The sequence below is a fragment of the Desmodus rotundus genome, chromosome 1 (genome assembly GCF_022682495.2).
Source record: "Desmodus rotundus isolate HL8 chromosome 1, HLdesRot8A.1, whole genome shotgun sequence".
In the NCBI taxonomy this organism is placed as follows: Eukaryota; Metazoa; Chordata; class Mammalia; order Chiroptera; family Phyllostomidae; genus Desmodus; species Desmodus rotundus.
In genome coordinates this window covers 167,007,051-167,026,131 of record NC_071387.1, presented here as the reverse complement: position 1 = coordinate 167,026,131, position 19,081 = coordinate 167,007,051, and the positions used below count along the sequence as shown (strand labels likewise).

The window sequence follows — 19,081 nt, the reverse complement described above, 5'->3', positions numbered from 1 at the left end:
TCATAGATGGAAGCTGAGGGCCCTGGGCAGGGCCCAACAGGTAGCACGGTCCCTGGCAGCCAGTAGGTACTCAGCACATGTTGAAAAAGAGAATGAATGGATGAATGGATGAGATCAATGCTCCCATCACAACCTCGGGTAAAGCAAAATAGCTGGGCAATCCATAAGGATGCCTCAAGAATCTGAGGAAGTTACCGGACGTGAAAAGGTTAGTATGTTAGTCATGCCTGGCGCAAGGAGATTCTTTTCTTGATGAGAGAGAATTCACTCCTTCAGGGAATATTTGTTCAGTATTTACTATGTGGCATGGTCCTAGGTATCGGGGATACAGTGAACAAAGCGTTCAAAGTTGCTCTCCTCATGGAGCTTACATTCTAATGGAAGGAAGCTGACAACAGATACAATATGCAAGGTGCTGGTATATGGTATAAGGGAAAGTGAAGCAGGGCTTAGGGGGTTGCTATTTTATATATAGAATGGTCACGGAGGGACTCTTCGATAAGATAACATTTGAGTAGAGAGCTAAAGTGAAGGCGGGAAGACATCTGCAATCCAGGAGAAGAGCAGCCCTGCTAGAGAGCGTAGCACGGGCAAATGGCCAGAGGCGCCAGCAGCTTCAGAGAGGCTGGGTGATGAGGGTAAAGGAGGGCAGGTTATGTTTAGTGTGATATCATGATTTATAAGAAGAAATACATATTTGGTCTTTGTTCCCATTTCTGGCACAGAGCTCCCAAAACTCTTGAAACATCCTAAGTGATGAGGGTGGTAATGGTGTCTTTTGTTATTTTAAAGAGGTGACTTTTTGACTTAAGGTTGGGAGTTAGTTGTCAGGAGAACCAACCTTATGTTTAGAGGGTTGGAATTTTCTGTCCTACCCCGGACCCCCAGAGAAGGGATAGGGGCTGAAGATTGAGTTCAGTCACCAATGGGCAAAAGTGTAACCAATCATGCCCATAGCACAGCCTCCATTGGAAATCCAAGAGGGCAGGATTCAGAGAGCTCCTTCTGGATGGCCACACGGAGGCACTGGGAGCCGGTATGCTCAGAGGATGTTCCTCCCCAGGCACCCTGCCCTGCGCATCTCTTCCGCTGGCTGTTCCTGAGTTACACCCTTTTGTAATGAATCGCTACCCAAATAAGACAAGCCTTTCTCTGAGGTCCGTGAGCTGTTAATAAATTAATGGAACCCAAGGAGGGAGTTGTGGGAGCCTCTGATTTATAGTTGGCCAGAAGTACAGATAGCAACCTGGACTTGTGATTGGCATCTTGAAGTCCAAGGACGGGGTTGTGAGAACCTCCACTCTGTAGCCATTCACAAGCACAGGTAACAACCTAGACTTGTAATTGGTATATGACGTTGAGGGGTAGGGGAGGCAGTTTTGTAGGACTAAGCCCCCTTAATCTCTGGGATGTGATGCTGCCTATAGGTAGTATCGCAATTGAGTTGAATTGTAGGACACCTAGCTGGTGTCCAAGAATTGTTTAGATGTGTGGGATCCCCCTCTTGCCTCCACCAGCACATACAATTTGCGTGCATGTACACACACACACACACACACGTCAGAACTGGGTCCCAGAACCATTTGAGTAAAGCACTGTAGGTCGTGGTAGAGTTTGGCTTTTACTCTGAATGAGACGGAAAGCCATTGGAGAATTTTACAGAGGCATGTGGTGATTTGATTTCCTTCGTACCAGGATTGCTTTGTCTACATTGTGGCAAATAGGCTATGGAGGGCGGAAGAGTAGAAGCAGGAAGACCAGTTAGGAGACAGTAATCTGGCCATAGTCTAGGCAGGCGATAGGGTGGCTTGCCCTGGAGTGGCAGTGGAGGTGACGAGAAAAGGTCAGCTGCTGGATCTGTTTGACTGTGAAAGACATCAGTCAAGGTGACTCCAAGGGAAGATAAGAGTTGCCATTTCCTGGGAGGAGCAAGTAGGCGTACGAGGGAAATCGAGAGTTCTGTTTTGCCTCTGTTGCGCTTCGAGTGGCTGCTGGACAACTCAGTGGCAATATCCAGGAGATGGCTGTAAGTCAGCAGAGAGGTCTGGGCTGGAGACGAAGAGGCATTATGCAATGGCCTATGGTGCCACGCTGTTAGATGGCCCGCGGAATGAGGCGAGGGGGAAAGTGAAAAGGGGGTTGAGGGTTGGCCCTAGAGCACTGCCTCCTGCCAAATCTAGAACGGGAAGCAGACTGAGAAGGAAAGGCTGGGAAGAGAGAGAGAGAGGTATCCTGGAGGCTGAGGGGAAAAGGGAGCAGTCACCTGTATGAAATGTTCCTGTAGGTCACGTGAGGTGAGAGCTGAGAACTGGCCACTGCATTCTGTGATAGCAAGGTCATTGGTGACTGTGACGGACGCTTTTAGTGGAGTTCTGGGAAATGAACTCTAAAATAAACCCACAAATAACATATGATTTCACTGTATCTGGAATCTAAAGAACAATAAAAACAAACAAAACAGAAACAGACTCAGATAAAGAAAACAGACTGACAGCTGTCAGAGGGAAGGGGGGTTAAGGGACTGGGGAAAAAAGATGAAGGGTTTCAGAAATACAGATTGGTAGTTACAAAATAGCCTTGGGGATGTAAAGCACAGCATAAGAGATCTAGTCAGTAATACTGTGATAACTATGTACGGTACCAGGTGGGCACTGGAGATATCGGGGGAATCACTTTGTAAAGTTTATGATTATCTAACCACTGTGCTGTACACCTGGAACTAATGCAAAATAATATTGAATGTAAACTACAACTGAAAATCAAAAATAAAAACTATAAATGTTTTACCCCTTTTGTGGTGGATAAGACTAAATCCTGCTGTGTTCCTAAACTTCTAGGTTTAAAACAAAACTGAATGAATGAATGACACCAAGCTTCCCAGCCATTGTGAAGAGATATCTGGGCTGAGAGGCCCTCGCCTGAGTTTTGCAGGCAGGAGCCTGGCGCCCAGAGGGGGCCAGACCAGGTCAGCAGCAGGTTTGCAGAAGGCGGCCTTAGCCGGGTTTGTTTATGTCTGGGTGTTGGTCTCTTACATAACCATGCAAGTAGGCCACGTTTTCCTTCAGCTACAGGGCTCCTAGCTTCTTGAGGGAGAGTTGGGTTTCATTGTAAGTCAGGTTTCAGAGGCTGTAGGCTGGTCTGTGCTCTTAACTGTTTCCTGCCATACTCAGGGTAGTTGTAAATGTCAGAAACAGGGCAGCATCTGCACCTGCCTTTGTCTCCTCCCTGTTACTCGTAACAATTTCCCTTCATTCTGTGTGTGCAAGATACTTACTCTCGGTTGTCTCTCCTGCGTCATCTAACTAGATCCTCTAATACAGCGAGCACGTGCTAATGAAAAGTGCTGCTTCGGGAAGTCCTTGTAGAATTCCACAGGTCACATTACAGAGCGTTGAGAATAATGGGAGAGGGGTGAGCTGGGGATCCCCTCGGAGTTCCTGTTTATCCTCTAGGCACTCTGCAGCGAGCTCCTGGCCCGAGTCCACTTAGTCATGTCGGAACATGGTCGTTTCTGAAACCCTCCCTTTATTCTTGAGAAACGCAGTCATTGGTGGTTTGACTTCATGCTTTGTGTGTCCCTCCGTTAGAAGATCTCCTGTTTCTTGAGATCACGCCCTGGAGTCGTTGCACGTAACTCTCAATGAGTAGTTTGACTTTGTTTTGCAGTTAGCATGTTCCGGATGGACTTTTCTTAACATGAGCTAAGCCAGAAATAAAAGAGTTACATTTTTAAATCTCTTTGTGTAGCAAATGGGACATTTTGTGAATTCCAGTTCCCTTGGATTGGTTTTAAATGTGTGAACTTATAACCACGGTTGAAATCACTTTTTAAAGAATTAAAACTACATAAAGTATTGAAACGATATTACCTCATTTACATACACAGTAATACCAAACATTTACCTCGTGCGTACTTTGTGTCAGATTTTGTTCTGATCACTTGAAATATAAAGCATTTAATCCTTAAGACAATGCTAAGAGATAGACCTAGTATCATCCCTATTTTACAGATGGGAAATGGAGGTACAGGCAAGTTGGCTCAGGTGCCCAAGGTCACATAGCTAATGGATGATGGAGTGGTGGTGCCTTGAACCTGGCAGCCCAGGGCCCACACTCTTCACTACCACAATGCTCTTCACTAATTTAAAATTCACAGCTGTTTTGGATGGGAGTTAACCGTTTACAAAATAGCATTTATTTATTTATTTATATTTTTTATTGAATTTATTGGGGTGACATTGATTAATAGAACTGTATAGGTTTCAGTTGTACAATTTTATAATACATCCTCTGTATATTTTATTGTGTGTTCCCCACCCCAAGTCAGAAAACAGCATTAATGTAAGACAGGGACCTAATTCTTACTATAAATTTTTTCTACAGGCTCATTGAAAAAAGAACCCGAAAGTCTTTTTTTATGGCAATCATTTTTTACTTAATTACTTCTAAAGTGGTTACATGTGGAAGCAATAAAGTCGTATCTTGAAAATCTTGAAAAGATCAGGTTTCTTAAGAAATGAAACCGTTGTAACTGTTTCTTTGTGATGGGCTGCAACAGCACAGCCATTAGCCACTTTAATACAGGTAGCCGATGTTTACTGCAAAGTACTTTTAAAGATGTTTTCACAATAAATCTTATTCTGCTGGCCCGAAGCCCGTGATCTGCAGTGGTTATCGTTGCAGTTAGTGAGAGTTGGGGTCTTGTAAGTCTGTCGTCTTCTGCTTGTGATTGTCAGTGTCTGCTCACTTCCCGCCCTGTTGTCTGTCAGTGTCCTCTGACAAGTGGAAGCTGCGGCTGCCCTAGAGAGTGGTAACCAAGAGGACTTTCGGGCCAATTTTATAGATAGTTGCAATGAGTAACCCAGCACATCCACGTGGCAGGTCGTGGGCCACAGATCCAGAGAGGAGACGGATCCCCCTTCTTACTGCTGTAGAGTTGTGTGCCCCTCGACCCCCACAAGACTTACTGTCTCAGAGGAATTGTTACTTAATTGACAGGAGGATGACGTTTCTCGGCACGTTTGCCAAAGTGTAAGGTAAATTCTTCTGGGACCATCAATCTTGGAGACAGCAACCCAACCGAACATTAAATGACATCGAATTACATAGTAAAGGAGATACTTCTCTTCCATTTTTCTTTTGACCTTCCTGCTGATTCCAGGAGAAAGTCAGTTTGCCACCACTGCATCTTCAATGCCCCTTGAACCCTTCATAATCGCCCTCTATGACCAAGAGCAGGCATTGCAGATGCTCCGCTTTCATAGGCAACTGGATGTAGTCAGAAGGTAGTTTCATTGTTTTGTTTTTATTCTTTTCATGTGTATAATTCCCATCTGTATTTTGCAGGGAATACTGGCTTTCTGTTTATAGTGGGAATAGGTATATCTCTGAAAACTAGATTTATTAAAGAGAAAAAGGTAGGTCAATCTAAAGACAAGTAGTAGAGGGTGTAATAATGCAGGAAGATATAGACACGGAAGCTGTGGATTTGGTAGGGGAATGGCAAAATCTTGGTCTAATATCTGCTGTGGTTAATTTTGTGGAGATCCACAATTTCTTCTTTGAAACTCTTGGGGCCAGATTTATTTTGGAATCAGGACTGCTCAGATTTTTTGGTGTCATGCTTATAACGTATCTGACATGACTTCGTAGGAAGCGCTGGGGCGATGCCGTCATCCGGCCCAGTGGTAACTCTGCAGCGGGATGTGCGAGCGAAGAGGGGCAAACAAAGACTATGCATGGCCTCGTGTGGGTGCAGGTTAGATTTTGCCACCGCGTATGTGTTAGAACCAAACTTAAGAAAGAAAGATTTGATTTTTAGAGCTTTCTGGATTTTAGGATTGCAGATAAGAGACTATGGACCTGTTTTTGTAAATAAATTCATCATTTTTTTAAAAAAGAAACACTGATCAAATTAATCATGTAGACAACAAATCAGATTCCAACTTGGTCAAAATAACTCCGCCATGTCTGAGTTTATTTTTACCATCTGGCTGCATGTCCTATAGATTCTGACCTGCTGCATAGGGCCAGGTAGATACATTTGTGAAAGGAAAGTTGAATCCAAATGACTTTTACCTGCACATGTGAGAACAGAAGTAGTTCCTGGTCCTGCTCATCCTTGAGCAGAGATTTGAACACAGAGCTTGCTCTCTCGGAAGTTCAGAACGTGGGTGTCGGATGATGGGGCGGTGTACACACTGGCACCAGATCATTTGGGCTTATGTTTCATTTGGTTCTGTGTTTAAAAATGAAATCCATAAATTATTTGCAATTGTTTTGTTAAATATCCTGCTAGTTCCTTAGTGGAGTGATCAGGGCAGTTTTAATTGGGCAGGGTCGGCAGTGGTTAAGGGGCACCACAGACTCCCACGTGTGACGGCAGACGCGCCGGGCGTTTGCAGTCTGTGAACTGGTGACACGGGAGCGGTTAAGCTGGATTAATTACACTTCAGAGGGCCATGCTGACTTATTTATGACTGCTTTTCCAACATTCCGTAACCTGACAAACGGACAGGTATTTTCTAACTTCAGAACACACTGTAAGGGTTTTGTCAGGTTCTTGATTTATGACCTTTGGAACACACTTTATTTTGTGTAATTAGAATGAAAATGTATACTAATTGATCATAAAGTATTTGTGATCAAGAGTATTTGATGCTCTGTATGTTGTATTGCTACCTATTTAAATGGATTGATAAAAGAAGACATGATAGATATAAGAAGATAATGTTTTACATTTACATCATGTATTTCCTCAAGGTGTTTAATAAAAATCTCAGTTGGATGTCCTGTGGGGAAGAGAGAGATTTAGATGCAGAATCTGAAGCCAGGGCCATTTGGCTCATATAATTCTTGTATCTTTGTAACTTCTCTGACGTCATCCAGAAACTTCTATAAAAAGACAGAATGTTTTATTCCTAGTACACTGGCCCACTAGTTATTAATTTAAAAATTTTTTTGATTGACTCCATGGGTTTACCTGGGTTTTATCCATGACAGAGGTAAGCCAGGTGGTGGGATAACTGATTTCTGATGGAACAGAGGTAACGCTCTTCATCTTGTACTCACTCAAGAAAACTTAATGGAATGTCAGTGAGGATGACATTTGCTATGGACATATTGTAACTTTAAATCTATCCTATCATTCACAGATATTGATAATTTATTATGATAACACCCTATGGTTAGTATTAATAACTTTGTACTGCACATTGAACATGGTGAAAATGACTACCAATAGTTATGAAATATAATAATAGTGACTATGTTTATCAAGCACTTACTAAGTACTGTATTTGCTGTGTATACTGTGCACCTTTAGCCCAAATTTTTGAGGGAAAAATAAGGATGTGCATTATACATGGGTATGATGATTATGTATCATGGGTATAATAATGAGTATAATAATCCCATGTATAATGTGCACAGAAATGTGGGTGTGCGTTATACATGGCAAAATATGGTAATTAGGCGTGTGTTAAGTGCTTTACATGTCTGAACTAATTTAATCCTCATAATTATACAATGAGGAAGCATATTAATAATCTACTTTTACAGTTGAGGAAACCCAGTAAAGGTATCTGGAAATTAAGTAATTTAGACAAAGACACAGGAAATGAGGAATTCTGGCTTCACTATGTTTCATTGTCTTCAACTTTATGTTCCTTCCTTACAAATACAGTAACATCTCAACTCTCTGAGGCTTAGCTTGGAGCAAGCTCATCCATTTGGAACCAAGCTGAGACCATGGAAGCGAGCACAAACATTTGTGTAACTGAAACAGAAGCAAAACTCTCTCTGTGTGGGAGTATGCATGTTCGTTAGGCAGTACAGAACCAGAACTGCTGGGCCGTGCACTATCTTGGGTCGTTTAGGAAAAGGTCTGGAGCCTGAACACATCAGTGACAGCTGAGGAATCACATGCAATCACTAATGCTTCCATCTGATTCATAAAGTGAATTTTGGTTTAATCGGTTGGAAATTAAAAGCAAAGGTCTCGTTGATTGTATAAAAATCTGTCACAATTGGAAAAATAGTGCTGGAAATGGGCATATACTTACCTAGAATGATATGTTCTCCATGATGATTTTAGGTAACTGAGAAGGTTTAGATGTAGAAAATAAAATACTTGCATGTAGTTCTGAATGAGTGAAGATAGCAAAATGCCATCTTAAAAAAACGCAACCTTGATTTTTTTTATAGTTTGATTAAGAAGATAAAAGTTAACTGTAAAATAAATTCCTTCCACTTTATTTCTCCTGTTTTTATGTTTCCTCTAGATCGCTCCTTTGATGCCCTCAAAAAATCCAAGCAGCCCCTGATGCTCCATGCCGCAGGTGGGCTGTCTGACATGCTGAACGGCGGAGATGAAGTCTATGCTAACTGCATGGTAATAGATCAGGTAAGGCATGACTGACGTTAGTAGGTGGATCTGCCCTCTTTGCAAAGCCTGAGCATGTGAGAAATATACTCAGCATTGTTGTGTTCCTCTGAAAATTTTAACCCACGTGCAGCACCAGGGTGGCTGCGGTGGAATCTGATGACGTGAGCATTTGACCGAGGTCCTTCCTTCAGAGCGCAGCACGCCCTGCCACCAAGGCGCCCCACGATGGGGGTCTCTTCATACTGCCAGATGACGGGCATGTGAGAGCTCTTCAGTGGGGCCAAAATAGGAAATGGTAATTCAGAGTCTAGTTTCTTCACTGCAGCTTTTCAAAAAGTAATGTGTGTATGATCTGCTTGAGCGGTATTTGCATTCAAATCCAGCAAGAGCTGGACGAACAACAGTTTGGTGCCAACTCCAAATGATGCTGTCACATAAACTACCTGTTTAATCTTTACAACACCCCTATTAACATGTAATAAGGTTGCGGAGCTTTAATAGTAAAACATAATGATGTCATGTTACAGGGAAGCCGGAACCCTTTAGAATTCCCTGCCCATTCCCTGAGAGAGATTTGTGAGTCAGATCTCATAAAGGCAGGTGGTGTGCGCATCTAAGTATGGGTTTATCCTTTATTCTTTTCTCTAGCTAGTGACCCTTATATTTTAAAACAATATTATATTGTACAATTGTATCATATTGTAATAACTAATACAAAACAAAAATTACAATATAGCTCTAGATCTGAAGATTTCTGCGCACTCTAATTTATGGGAGATACAAGGGATTCGAGGATAATTTGGACAACCCACTTTCTGTCTTATCCACTGACTTTAAAACCCCGTCTCCATATAAATGCACCATATATATGCTCATTTAGCAGTAAGGTATTTTACCCTTTTATATTGTCATTAGTACACATATACTGTATCCTATTACTTATAGAGGTTTGCTGATATATCTAACTTATGTATCTAACTTACATCTAAAAGTTTACAAACGTTTTTCTGTCTAGTAGATCTCAGTTTCATCCCTTCAGTTGAACATCTCTGCCTTTTCTTTTTGTGTTTTATAAAGCAGTGTGACCTCAAACGCACTGTATAAACGCATAGGTTGGGATGATATTCAAAATGACAGAGGAGCACACATCAGGACATGGACCTCAGTCCATAAATAACTGGTGTGCTTTTTGGCATAAAGCAGCTGAATATGAACCCTGGTTATGAAATCTAGGATGAGGCACAGAGTTTAGGACAAAGTGGGAGTTCTGGGGACATTGTTTGAAGATACAGGCTAATTGTTCTGATTTTCATGGCTTTATTCTGTTGACATGTTTTTGAAGCATTTAAATGAAATACTTCTTGAGTTCGTCGTCTTCCTTCTTTCTTCTTCTCCTCTGAGCCTCAGTGGATACTGTAGCATTTTCACTTAACTCAAGTAGCTAACATTCTGCGTGACTGCAATTTTATAAGGGGGACACCATGTCTTTATGTGTTCTGAGACACATTCAAAATACAAAACTTTACAAACTAAAGATGAGGTTGGGGTGTCATTTGTTTGGGAATGTTTTGAGTGAGAGAAGCATTGCTTTAATAATGTGAAGCATACATTTAAAGGGAACTCAAACAGTGACTGAGAACCTGCAGGGGAGCCGCAGATCGCAGATGGCCAAATGTGTGCGATGGGAACAGAACTGACACTAACAACCTGGACACGAGTCACAAAGTTCACTCTATCAGTGTGGTACCGCTATCGTGCTGATTCTCTGACTGTCCCCACGTCCACTGGAATAGCAAGAACAAGGAGTCCAAATTCTGCACATCTAAAATAATTTCTAGCAATGTCTGGAAGGAATCTTATCTAATTTCCTTCCTTTCCCTCCACACGGCACAGAAATCTAAAAAAGATTGCTAGATTGTTTGCAATGCCATTTCCCATGAATTCTCAAGGTTATCTACCTACCTGATGAGGAAATTCACATGATAAAACTACTGTGAAAATGTCCCTGTCACATAGGCTATTTAGTGAAAAAAAATGCTATTTGGACATCATTTCAAGCCCACATAATTCAATAAAAGAATCCTTGTGTACTCTTTACCAAAACTCCCCAAATATTAATATTTTACTTTATTATCATCTGAGTATGTGTTTATATGCACACAAATTCTTAAAATAGAAATAATGTATAATATATGATGTGTGTATATACATAATATATACCATTTGAGAGCAAACTGAAAATATGGTACACCTATACTCTTCAGTCTTTCATGGTGTATTTTCCTAAAAAATGGACATTTTATTTTTTTTTACGTAAGCATGTATAGTAATCAAAATCAGCAAATTGTCATTGATGCAGTACTATTAGCAGAGTACAGGCCTTATTCAATTTTAGCCAGTTGCCTCTAAGTTCTCTGTAGCAGGAGTAAATTCAGTTACCTGTGTTGCGTTTAGTTGTCACGTCTCTTATCTCCTGTAATCTGGGCGGTTCTTTGGTCATCTTTTATGGCATTGATAATCTCACTAGTGATGTAAGTGACAATCTTTAAGTGTCTGGGGGAGATGGTTTGAGTCGTTAAGTACCCTGGTACTCATCTGACCTGCACCCACTAGTCTCAGCATCCCTTGGTTGGTTTTGCCTTAGCAAGTTACCATTGTGATGGCTGATTTAGGCCCCTAAGTTTTCCTCTTGCTTTGTTTCCCCTTCACCACCCTGTGTCTAAATGGTGTCATTCTCGTTCTTTTTCCCATCTTCTCTCCCTGAAGTGATGCCTTTTGATGCCTGCCGCCTCAGGTCACCTGCATTTTAAAGCCCCTTCCTTAGGCAAGTGCTATGGTCAACTGGAGCTCTCTCACACGTGCACTTTCTCTGCCCATGGTGACGTTTAGGTCAGTCTCAGGCCTTCGACTACCCCCTGTTCTCTCTGCCATGCAGATCTGTGCAGACTTCCCTTCCTCTCTGCAAAGGTTTGTGGCAGGAGTATGACAGGTTGTTTGCTGAGATTTGGGATTTGTTTTATTATTTCCAGGTAGTTTAAAGTTTAGGGCATTTTCTGTCTTCTGGTTATGCTAACTCCATTCATCTTAGGCAGTTTTATTCTTATTTTTGTTTGGACTATTTCTTGGAGACTCAGATTTATGTGACCACCACTACCTTGTTTACCCAAATTCCTATACTGTACTTTTAAAATGAAGCTGCCTGCTCTTTAGTCTTTTTCTCAAGTATTTAAAGCATTTCCTCTCATTTTGAGTCAGTGGTTCATAAAATGTTAAAACGCTCAGTTGGTCGTTTTCCTTTTGTGAATTTTGGGATAGCAGCCAGCTGAACAAAAACATATCATGAAAGAATTCTCTGCTTACATAAAACAAAACAAAAGCAAGAACAAACAAAACAAAAAATGATAAAGTGGAAAGGATTTTAAATTGGGAAGGTTTTATTCTTAGCTAAGCCAATCTGACCTGCTTTTGCTTAGCAAATGTTTTCCTTTTGACTACCAGGTTGGCGATTTGGATATTAACTATATAAATGTAGAGCGGATCACTGCAGACACCTGCCCCGACTCCATGGGTTCTGCCCTGGGCCCTCAGAGCTGCAAGCACACCCCTGCCACCGCAGCCAGCGCCGGCGTGTGCCCATCGAGTGAGGGCCAGGAAGTGACATCCAGCACTGAAGCCCAGCAGCCCTTCACACCACCATCAAGCTCACACGCCTCCAACTTAACTCTTTCTTTTGGTCTTCATGGATTTGAAAAGGAACAAAGTCACCTCAAGAAAAGAAGGTAAGATGCTATATTTTAGAGGAAAAATGTAGAAAATCATACATTATAGCCTCGAAATGTAGAAAATTTGGATCTCGTGGTGGAAACTGGAAAATTCTATTCTATTTTCTATTGTCCCTATCATTTTTATCTCTACATGAAAATGTTGCTTCTTTTAGGTTTCTGTATTCCTTGTTTTGAAAGTAAGATGATTAAGAAAATTGACAAAAACATAAGAGAGGAAACCACAATGAGATGCTTTGGCAACACCATATTTTAATGAAAATGCAAGCCAGAAACTCCTATTACTGTTGATAGGAGTGAAAATTGTATAATAACTCTGGAAAATAATTTGGATATGAATTTTGTGACCCAGCAGTTTTACCTCTCTGTTTTAGGAGACATACACATGAGTAGTTATAGGGCAGGAAACAACCCAAATGGGGAGTGAATAAATTACAGTATACTTACACAAAGAAGTGATATGCGGCAGAGAAAATGAACTAACTACATCTACGTACATATAATATGTATCACAGAAACATGAAGTTGAACAAAAAAGTAAGGCACAAAATACTTTAGGAAGATTTCGTTTTTATAAAATGCAGAACAAAACAAAAATCAATTTATCATTATAGGGCAGATACATATGAGTTTAAGCTATTAAACAAATAAAATAACAAAGAGGGAAAGATCCCCATATTAAAGATAGTTACTGCATCTAGGGGGGAAAGTAGGGAGTGGGGATAGAAAGGAATAAAAAGGGTCTCAGTGGTCTGGCCAGCATTTACTTTCAAGTTGGGTGGGATCACAGGTGTTAGCTTTATTTTTGTGTTCTGTAAGTTAGTTTCCTTGCGCATATTTTCGTATGCATACCAAGTGTTATCAAAACAACGGTTGTGGTGTGATATCATGAATGTATTTATGTGCGTATGTGCACGCATGTGTGTGTATGTTTGTAATTTTGTATCTATTTCGTATCCATCCATCCTGTCTATTTTCTTTAGGAAAAAGGTCAGTTTCTGCTAATTTCATTTGATTCTGTTACCCACTTCCCTTAGGTAGTACCTCATCCCCTCCCCGCCTCAGCCCAGGTCCAAGACCTCGGATTATATGCTCATTTTCACACATTAAGTCTGAATCAAAATAAATGTAGAGTACACAGACGTGTGTGTGTATAGTTGTCTATCTATGAGTGAACATCCACACAGGTAAATAAGTATTCAGCAGAGATTTGATTGGTCAGAAAGGAGAGAGAGGGAGGAGGGGCCCCAGGCCCTGGGTGCCACTCACTGCGCTGCACTTTACGTGGATGTGCCGCCCCTTGAGGCCGTAACACTTTACAGCAGGTATTGGCACCAACGGCAACTGGTAACTAGCGTCTGATACATAAAACAATGAAAGGTTTTCTTTAGATTTGTATTTTTCGAATTATGGTTTAAAAAATGCTGAGTGATCATGGCTGTACATTAAATTGATGGGACATGTTGAGCTCTCCACCTGTCTGCCTGGGACAAGAGGCTGTCAGTCAAGGCAGGAGTCTGCGCAGTTCTACAAAAACAGATTTAATTGCGTGTTATTAGTGCATCTTGGTCGGATCTTCATGATCTGTCCAGTTTATGACCCAGGTCTCAAGAGGTGAGTGAGTTCTTCACTCTAGGAATAGAGGGAGAAAAAGGCACCAATGGTCTCTCTGTTCTGCTTATGCAAATACTTGCAGGCATTCTTAATTATACTTTCGAATGATGGCCTTGTTCTGGGACATTTAAATCTCTCACAGCTGTAGCTAGAATGTTGCCATATTAAAATATAAGAAAAACTGCCCAGTTTGCATGTTATCTGTAAAATGATCTGTAAAAATGTCACAGTTGATAGGGGGTGGGGTGGGGGACAAGGGGAGGAAGATGTTCTAAAAGGAAAACCTTCCAGCCCGGCCTGCAGGCCGGCTTTAGCTCCTATACATTCTGTCTTCCTGAAATGCAGGGACGAGGGCAAAGTACTTGTGGCCCCTAGAAGGCCCCATTTTGACTCTGGGGTGACTGTGGGACCCTCCCCTCAGTGGGTGTCATGGTGGGAGTGAGTAACACAAATTGATAATGAACTTGAAGTGAAATGCACCCAGTTTTTAAATAAGCGCATCACAGGCTGAGAGGCTAGGAACTTCTAATGTGGGAAAGATTGGGGAGCACACAATAAAAACTAAGGTTAACACAGGGACAAGGCTGACTGGGACCTAAGGCCTAAGTTTTCTAAGGTTTAAAACAATATTTTGGTCAAAGTAAAATTGTATGTATAATATGTAACCATTATGTTATTTAAACTTAATAGCTATTTTAAGAAGTTACAAAGGGGAAAATAAGCAGCACAGCATCTATTTTAACAAATTATACAGCAGGAAATTAGTGGATAGGAGACGTGCTTGTTCTGTTCTAAGACACATTTTTAACCCCGTTTTTTGTTTTTCCGCAGTAAGAAATGCTTGTCACACCGTGAACCACTCCTCCCCTCTCCTCCCCATACGCATAAAATTTAAACATTTTATGAAGTGGCATGTGAAATAGGTTCTAGTATTTTTTACTCTATGCAGTTTTAAAATTCTGGTTACAACCTGCTGCATCTATTTGATATCCCACCAATGGGATTTTGAAAAATCGTATTATCAAATGAGAACCTAGAGGTAATTTGTAAAATATTGTCTTTAATATTGAATCTCTTAGGTTAATCACAAAGAAAAAGTGTAGCCCCATTTGAATTAACAGAAAAAGAAATGTTTTAAAGTACAGTATGCAAAATGAAACAATACTAATACTTCTAGGGTGTATTCACAGCGATGGAGGAACGCTGTATATAACCGGAAAGGCTTGTGTTAAAATAGGCCATTCTTGCGGGCAGCCAGCTGTTGGAACTAATTCTCACTAGTACAGAGATCACAAGTTGAAAGACAAACACAGCGGCACAAGATATCAGCAAACCTTTGACCCCCCCACCCCCAGATCTCTCCCTACGCTCGGACTGGCGATGGATTAATAAAACTGTGTGGCACTGTAATCATCTGTGATCACGTTGCTGTAATGTTACAGCACCAGCACTGACCAGAAAGGTGTTCTTTAACACTGAGCTTTAGTTTCTCATGAGGAATAATTTCATCTACTCCAGCATATGTGAGTGTAGAATTAAAGAAAAATGTGAAGTCCACCTCCAATGTGTCCTTCCCGTCTCAGTGCCAAGGCAAAGGCTGTCCGTGTGCTCTGTAAGGAGAAAACCCCGCTTCCGAAGCCTCAGCGGTGCCAGTTCCGGCCTTTCCTTACGGCCAGGTTTGCTGTGGAGAAGTCCACGGATTACAGACTAATCTAAGTGTTCGGATTAGAGACACGTAGAAGGACCAAGTGTCATGCCATTTATTAGGCTGACATTCAGTGGCCATCAAATAGCCTGTGGTTTTTCAAGAAAAATAATCCAAGTGCATTATTCAATGTTTTAATTTTTGGGTTCTCTACATTTCATAGCCAAGATGGTTTCATTATATTGTTTTTAAAATGTTAACTTCAGAACTGTAACAACCAAAGAAGATGACATTTAAAAATGCAGTTTGTTCTGTTTGTTCATTTGTTGCGTTTTGTTCTATATACAGACAACAGAGCAGTAGTTACCAGAGGGGAAGGGGAGTTGGGGGAGGACAAAGAGGGCAAAGGGTCAGATATATGGTGATGGAAGGAGACTAGACTTTGGACGTCAGCGTGCAGTGGAGTATCAGATCATGTATTACAAAGTCGTACCCCTGAAATTTATGTAATGTTATTAACCACGTTACCCCAATACATTTAATTTAAAAATTCACCGTACAATTAACATACCTGTGAAAGCTGTTGGCCTCCAAGGGTGAGTGGTTTAAAATGTAAATATTGAGGAATGAGCCAGGAATGTGGAAGGTCAAATTCTTTCCTTTAAATTGTATGGTTATCAAGGTTAAGTAAGGAAAGAAAAGCACTAGTAGTTAAGCAGAATCACTACCTGCTTCTGAGAGGGGTTTCTCGTGGGACAGTTTTTCAGAACTTCTGCACATGATAATCTCATGTGACACATTTGGGACCACACTTGACTCCTGTCTGACCTGTGTTGTGACACCAGCCGGGCGGACCTTTGCGTGTGCGTCCTCACCTGTGCCGCTGCCCCCCTCCTGCGCTTTCTGGCCCCGGGGAAACAGCGAGACTGTCACACTGTGTGCAGTTACATGCAGGTCTCCGCCTCCCCAACAGCTCAGTGGCTCTATTTTGTCTGCGTTTTTAATATTTGCAGGGTAAGTATTTAGGGCTTGCAATAATTACATTTACAAAACAGAAATTGGGTGATACTAACTCGAACCAGCTTCTGTTTCTTAGAGTACCTGACACGGCCTTTGCTAGGTAGAAATGTGCACTTGGGGAAACACAATTTTGTTGAAAAAGAAGATATTTGGGGGAAGAAAAACCAATAAAAACAACTTAAATAGAAATTGCATTAGTAATTAAATGAACACCCAGTATACCTCACACCAATGAAGGATCTGAATTCAGAGAGATGGAAACCAGAGACTGTGTTTGCTGCCTTCATTGTTTACGTGTTTGCCGACTTCGTGCTTCAGCTCCAGCCTCGATGCTCTGGACGCCGACAGCGAGGGGGATGGGCCTCCGGAGCAGTCCCGCCCGTGTTACCCGCCAGCCTCTCAGAGTCCCTCAGGAACTGGGATTCCTAGCGGGGATGAACTGGACTCTTTTGAGACCCACACGGAACCAGATTTTAACATCGCCAGGACTGAGTCACTTTCTTTATCAAGTAACCTGCAGTCAAAGGTACTCTTATTGGTATTGATGTGGTTTATGCTAAGTGGGGAAAATGTGTCAGCTGAGTATATCCATCTCTGAAAGACAAAGGTTTTATTCACATGTATAAACTTTTTTGTTCTTTTGGGGACCCATGTGCTGATGGATAGAGTCTGTCTTTTTAATCTTTCCTACTCTAATTTGTATATTCCATCTTACAAGGGCTGATTTGTTTTCATTAATTCACCACCAGTACGTGTAATCTTTCACATACTTGGAAAATGTTACCATCTTACACAATAATTTCTCCCATCATCCCTTAAGCAATAAGAGAAAAACTGGTAGTATTCAGTGGGTGTAAGTGATCAAACTTGTTTTGCTCACATAAAATTTTACTTGGCCTGGGTGATGAGGTGAATAATGTCACTAAGGCAGAGGTGATGTTTATTTAGCCTTCCTGTCTGTATGAACTAGTCTGGAACACCCCCACCTTGTCAGTTTTTCCACAGCAGACAGATTTTCTCTCATTGGCCCTCTCACATGGGGGTTTCATTTTGTTGTGTTTATTTTTTAAAAGATTAAACCCTTCCAGTCTTACAGAGAAGGCCCTTTTGTGTTTGGATGTGTTTTTTTCCTTTTTGATTTGTGTTACTGTATCCTTTTTTCTTCTTCAGTTGAGTTCATCGCTATAAAATAATGTGCGCCGTGTCCAAACAGCCCTTCCCATGAACACAGGGCTGTTGCGATGGTGCTTGCGTTTTGTGGTGTAATCTGCAGTGTCCAAAACGCGTTTCATGTGTGTCACATGCATAATCGCTCACCTCAAACATAGTTGTGCTTTTATTTTAATTTTTGAGCGAGGAGGTTCTCCAAGCTCGGTGAACAGTCAGAGCTCAGCGCCAGGCCTCTGACCCCAGATCCGGAACCCTTTCCCTCGGCTTGGAAGCCTAGGGAGCTGCCACAGTCTTTCGAACCTGAAGATCGTGTGATATTTATGGATAATGTTTGTTGATGTAGATCCTTCTTGGTTTTCCATTGTGGATGGAATTGTGAAACTCTCGTCATTACTTGGGATGAAAAGTAATTCAATCTCTATGAAGCAATTCAACGTTGCTCATTTTTAAGAAAGATCTGCCCTTTAAATTATATCTTGCCTTTCTTCTGTCATTATCCTGTGTAACTTTTTACCTGAGGGTTCTGGATGATTTTCAAAGTCCCATTATTGTATAAAATGATTACCACATATGACTTCAGTGCGGAGGATGGCATTCGGCCGGGGCCCTTGTGGCCAGCTCACTGTGAGGGCTGCAGGCCAGCATGGGCTGGCCTTCCTGACACGCGAGCCCAGAGGGTCCTCCCCAATAAGTCAGCCTGGGGAGCCACAGCCCAAGCCCCTTTGAAGCAGGGTCAGGCATCTGTTTTCAACTTCCCTACAGGCTCTTTATACCAATGAACTTCAGGAAACCATGTGTTTTCACTTAGGGGGAACCGAAGAGACCAGTGCTTGTGAAGGACAGTTGCTGATGGCTTAATTTTAATAATAAATTTTGCATTACTTTATTTTAGCCCTAACTTTAAGTGCTATCTTACAAATGGATGGGTGGAATGAATCCTAAGGCCACCAGGCCTCTGCCTGTTGGGTGGGAGTTGAGTACCATAAATGGCTTTAATGGTGTTCTATTGCATATTCATTTAAATTTTCTAGGTCGTGTAAGAAAACCATGTTTTAATTATCTTGCCATCTTGCATTTTTATATATGTTGCAAGCATTATAACAAAAATAGTATGTAATTAGAAAAACAGGAACAAAAATGGCAGGTCATTTAAAAGGAATGAAGGTCCATAAATCAGTGGTATTCAAACATCATCCTAGGAAAGGCTGGATGGAAAGTCCATTAAAAGATGAGCACAGCCCGGGGAGATTTGTATGGTGACCTGATGCATACTTCCCAAGAGGCTGCAGCAAACATCATAAACTCAAACAGCTCTTTGGAAGTTTTAAAATCTCATCATTGTAAATGACTATCCCTCTACCTTTTAATAATCATTAAGCATAGAGATATATATTAGTATAGAATTTGCTTGAATGCTACAGTGTCAAATAAAAATAACTGACAACTCAGGTGAAAAAAGTCAGA

General features: G+C 41.4%; 1 protein-coding gene across 7 annotated transcripts in view; it reads left to right on the top strand.

Moving 5' to 3' along the window:
* Positions 1 to 19,081, top strand: part of ARHGEF28 (Rho guanine nucleotide exchange factor 28) — a 278,654-nt gene that overhangs the window by 172,430 nt on the left and 87,143 nt on the right. For all 7 annotated transcript variants that reach the window (XM_045197846.2, XM_045197847.2, XM_024563496.3 and 4 more), the window contains 3 exons: positions 8,283 to 8,404; positions 11,885 to 12,165; positions 16,766 to 16,973. In XM_045197846.2, coding sequence (XP_045053781.2) covers positions 8,283 to 8,404; positions 11,885 to 12,165; positions 16,766 to 16,973 — 611 coding nt within the window. The remainder of the gene's footprint in view (positions 1 to 8,282; positions 8,405 to 11,884; positions 12,166 to 16,765; positions 16,974 to 19,081) is intronic.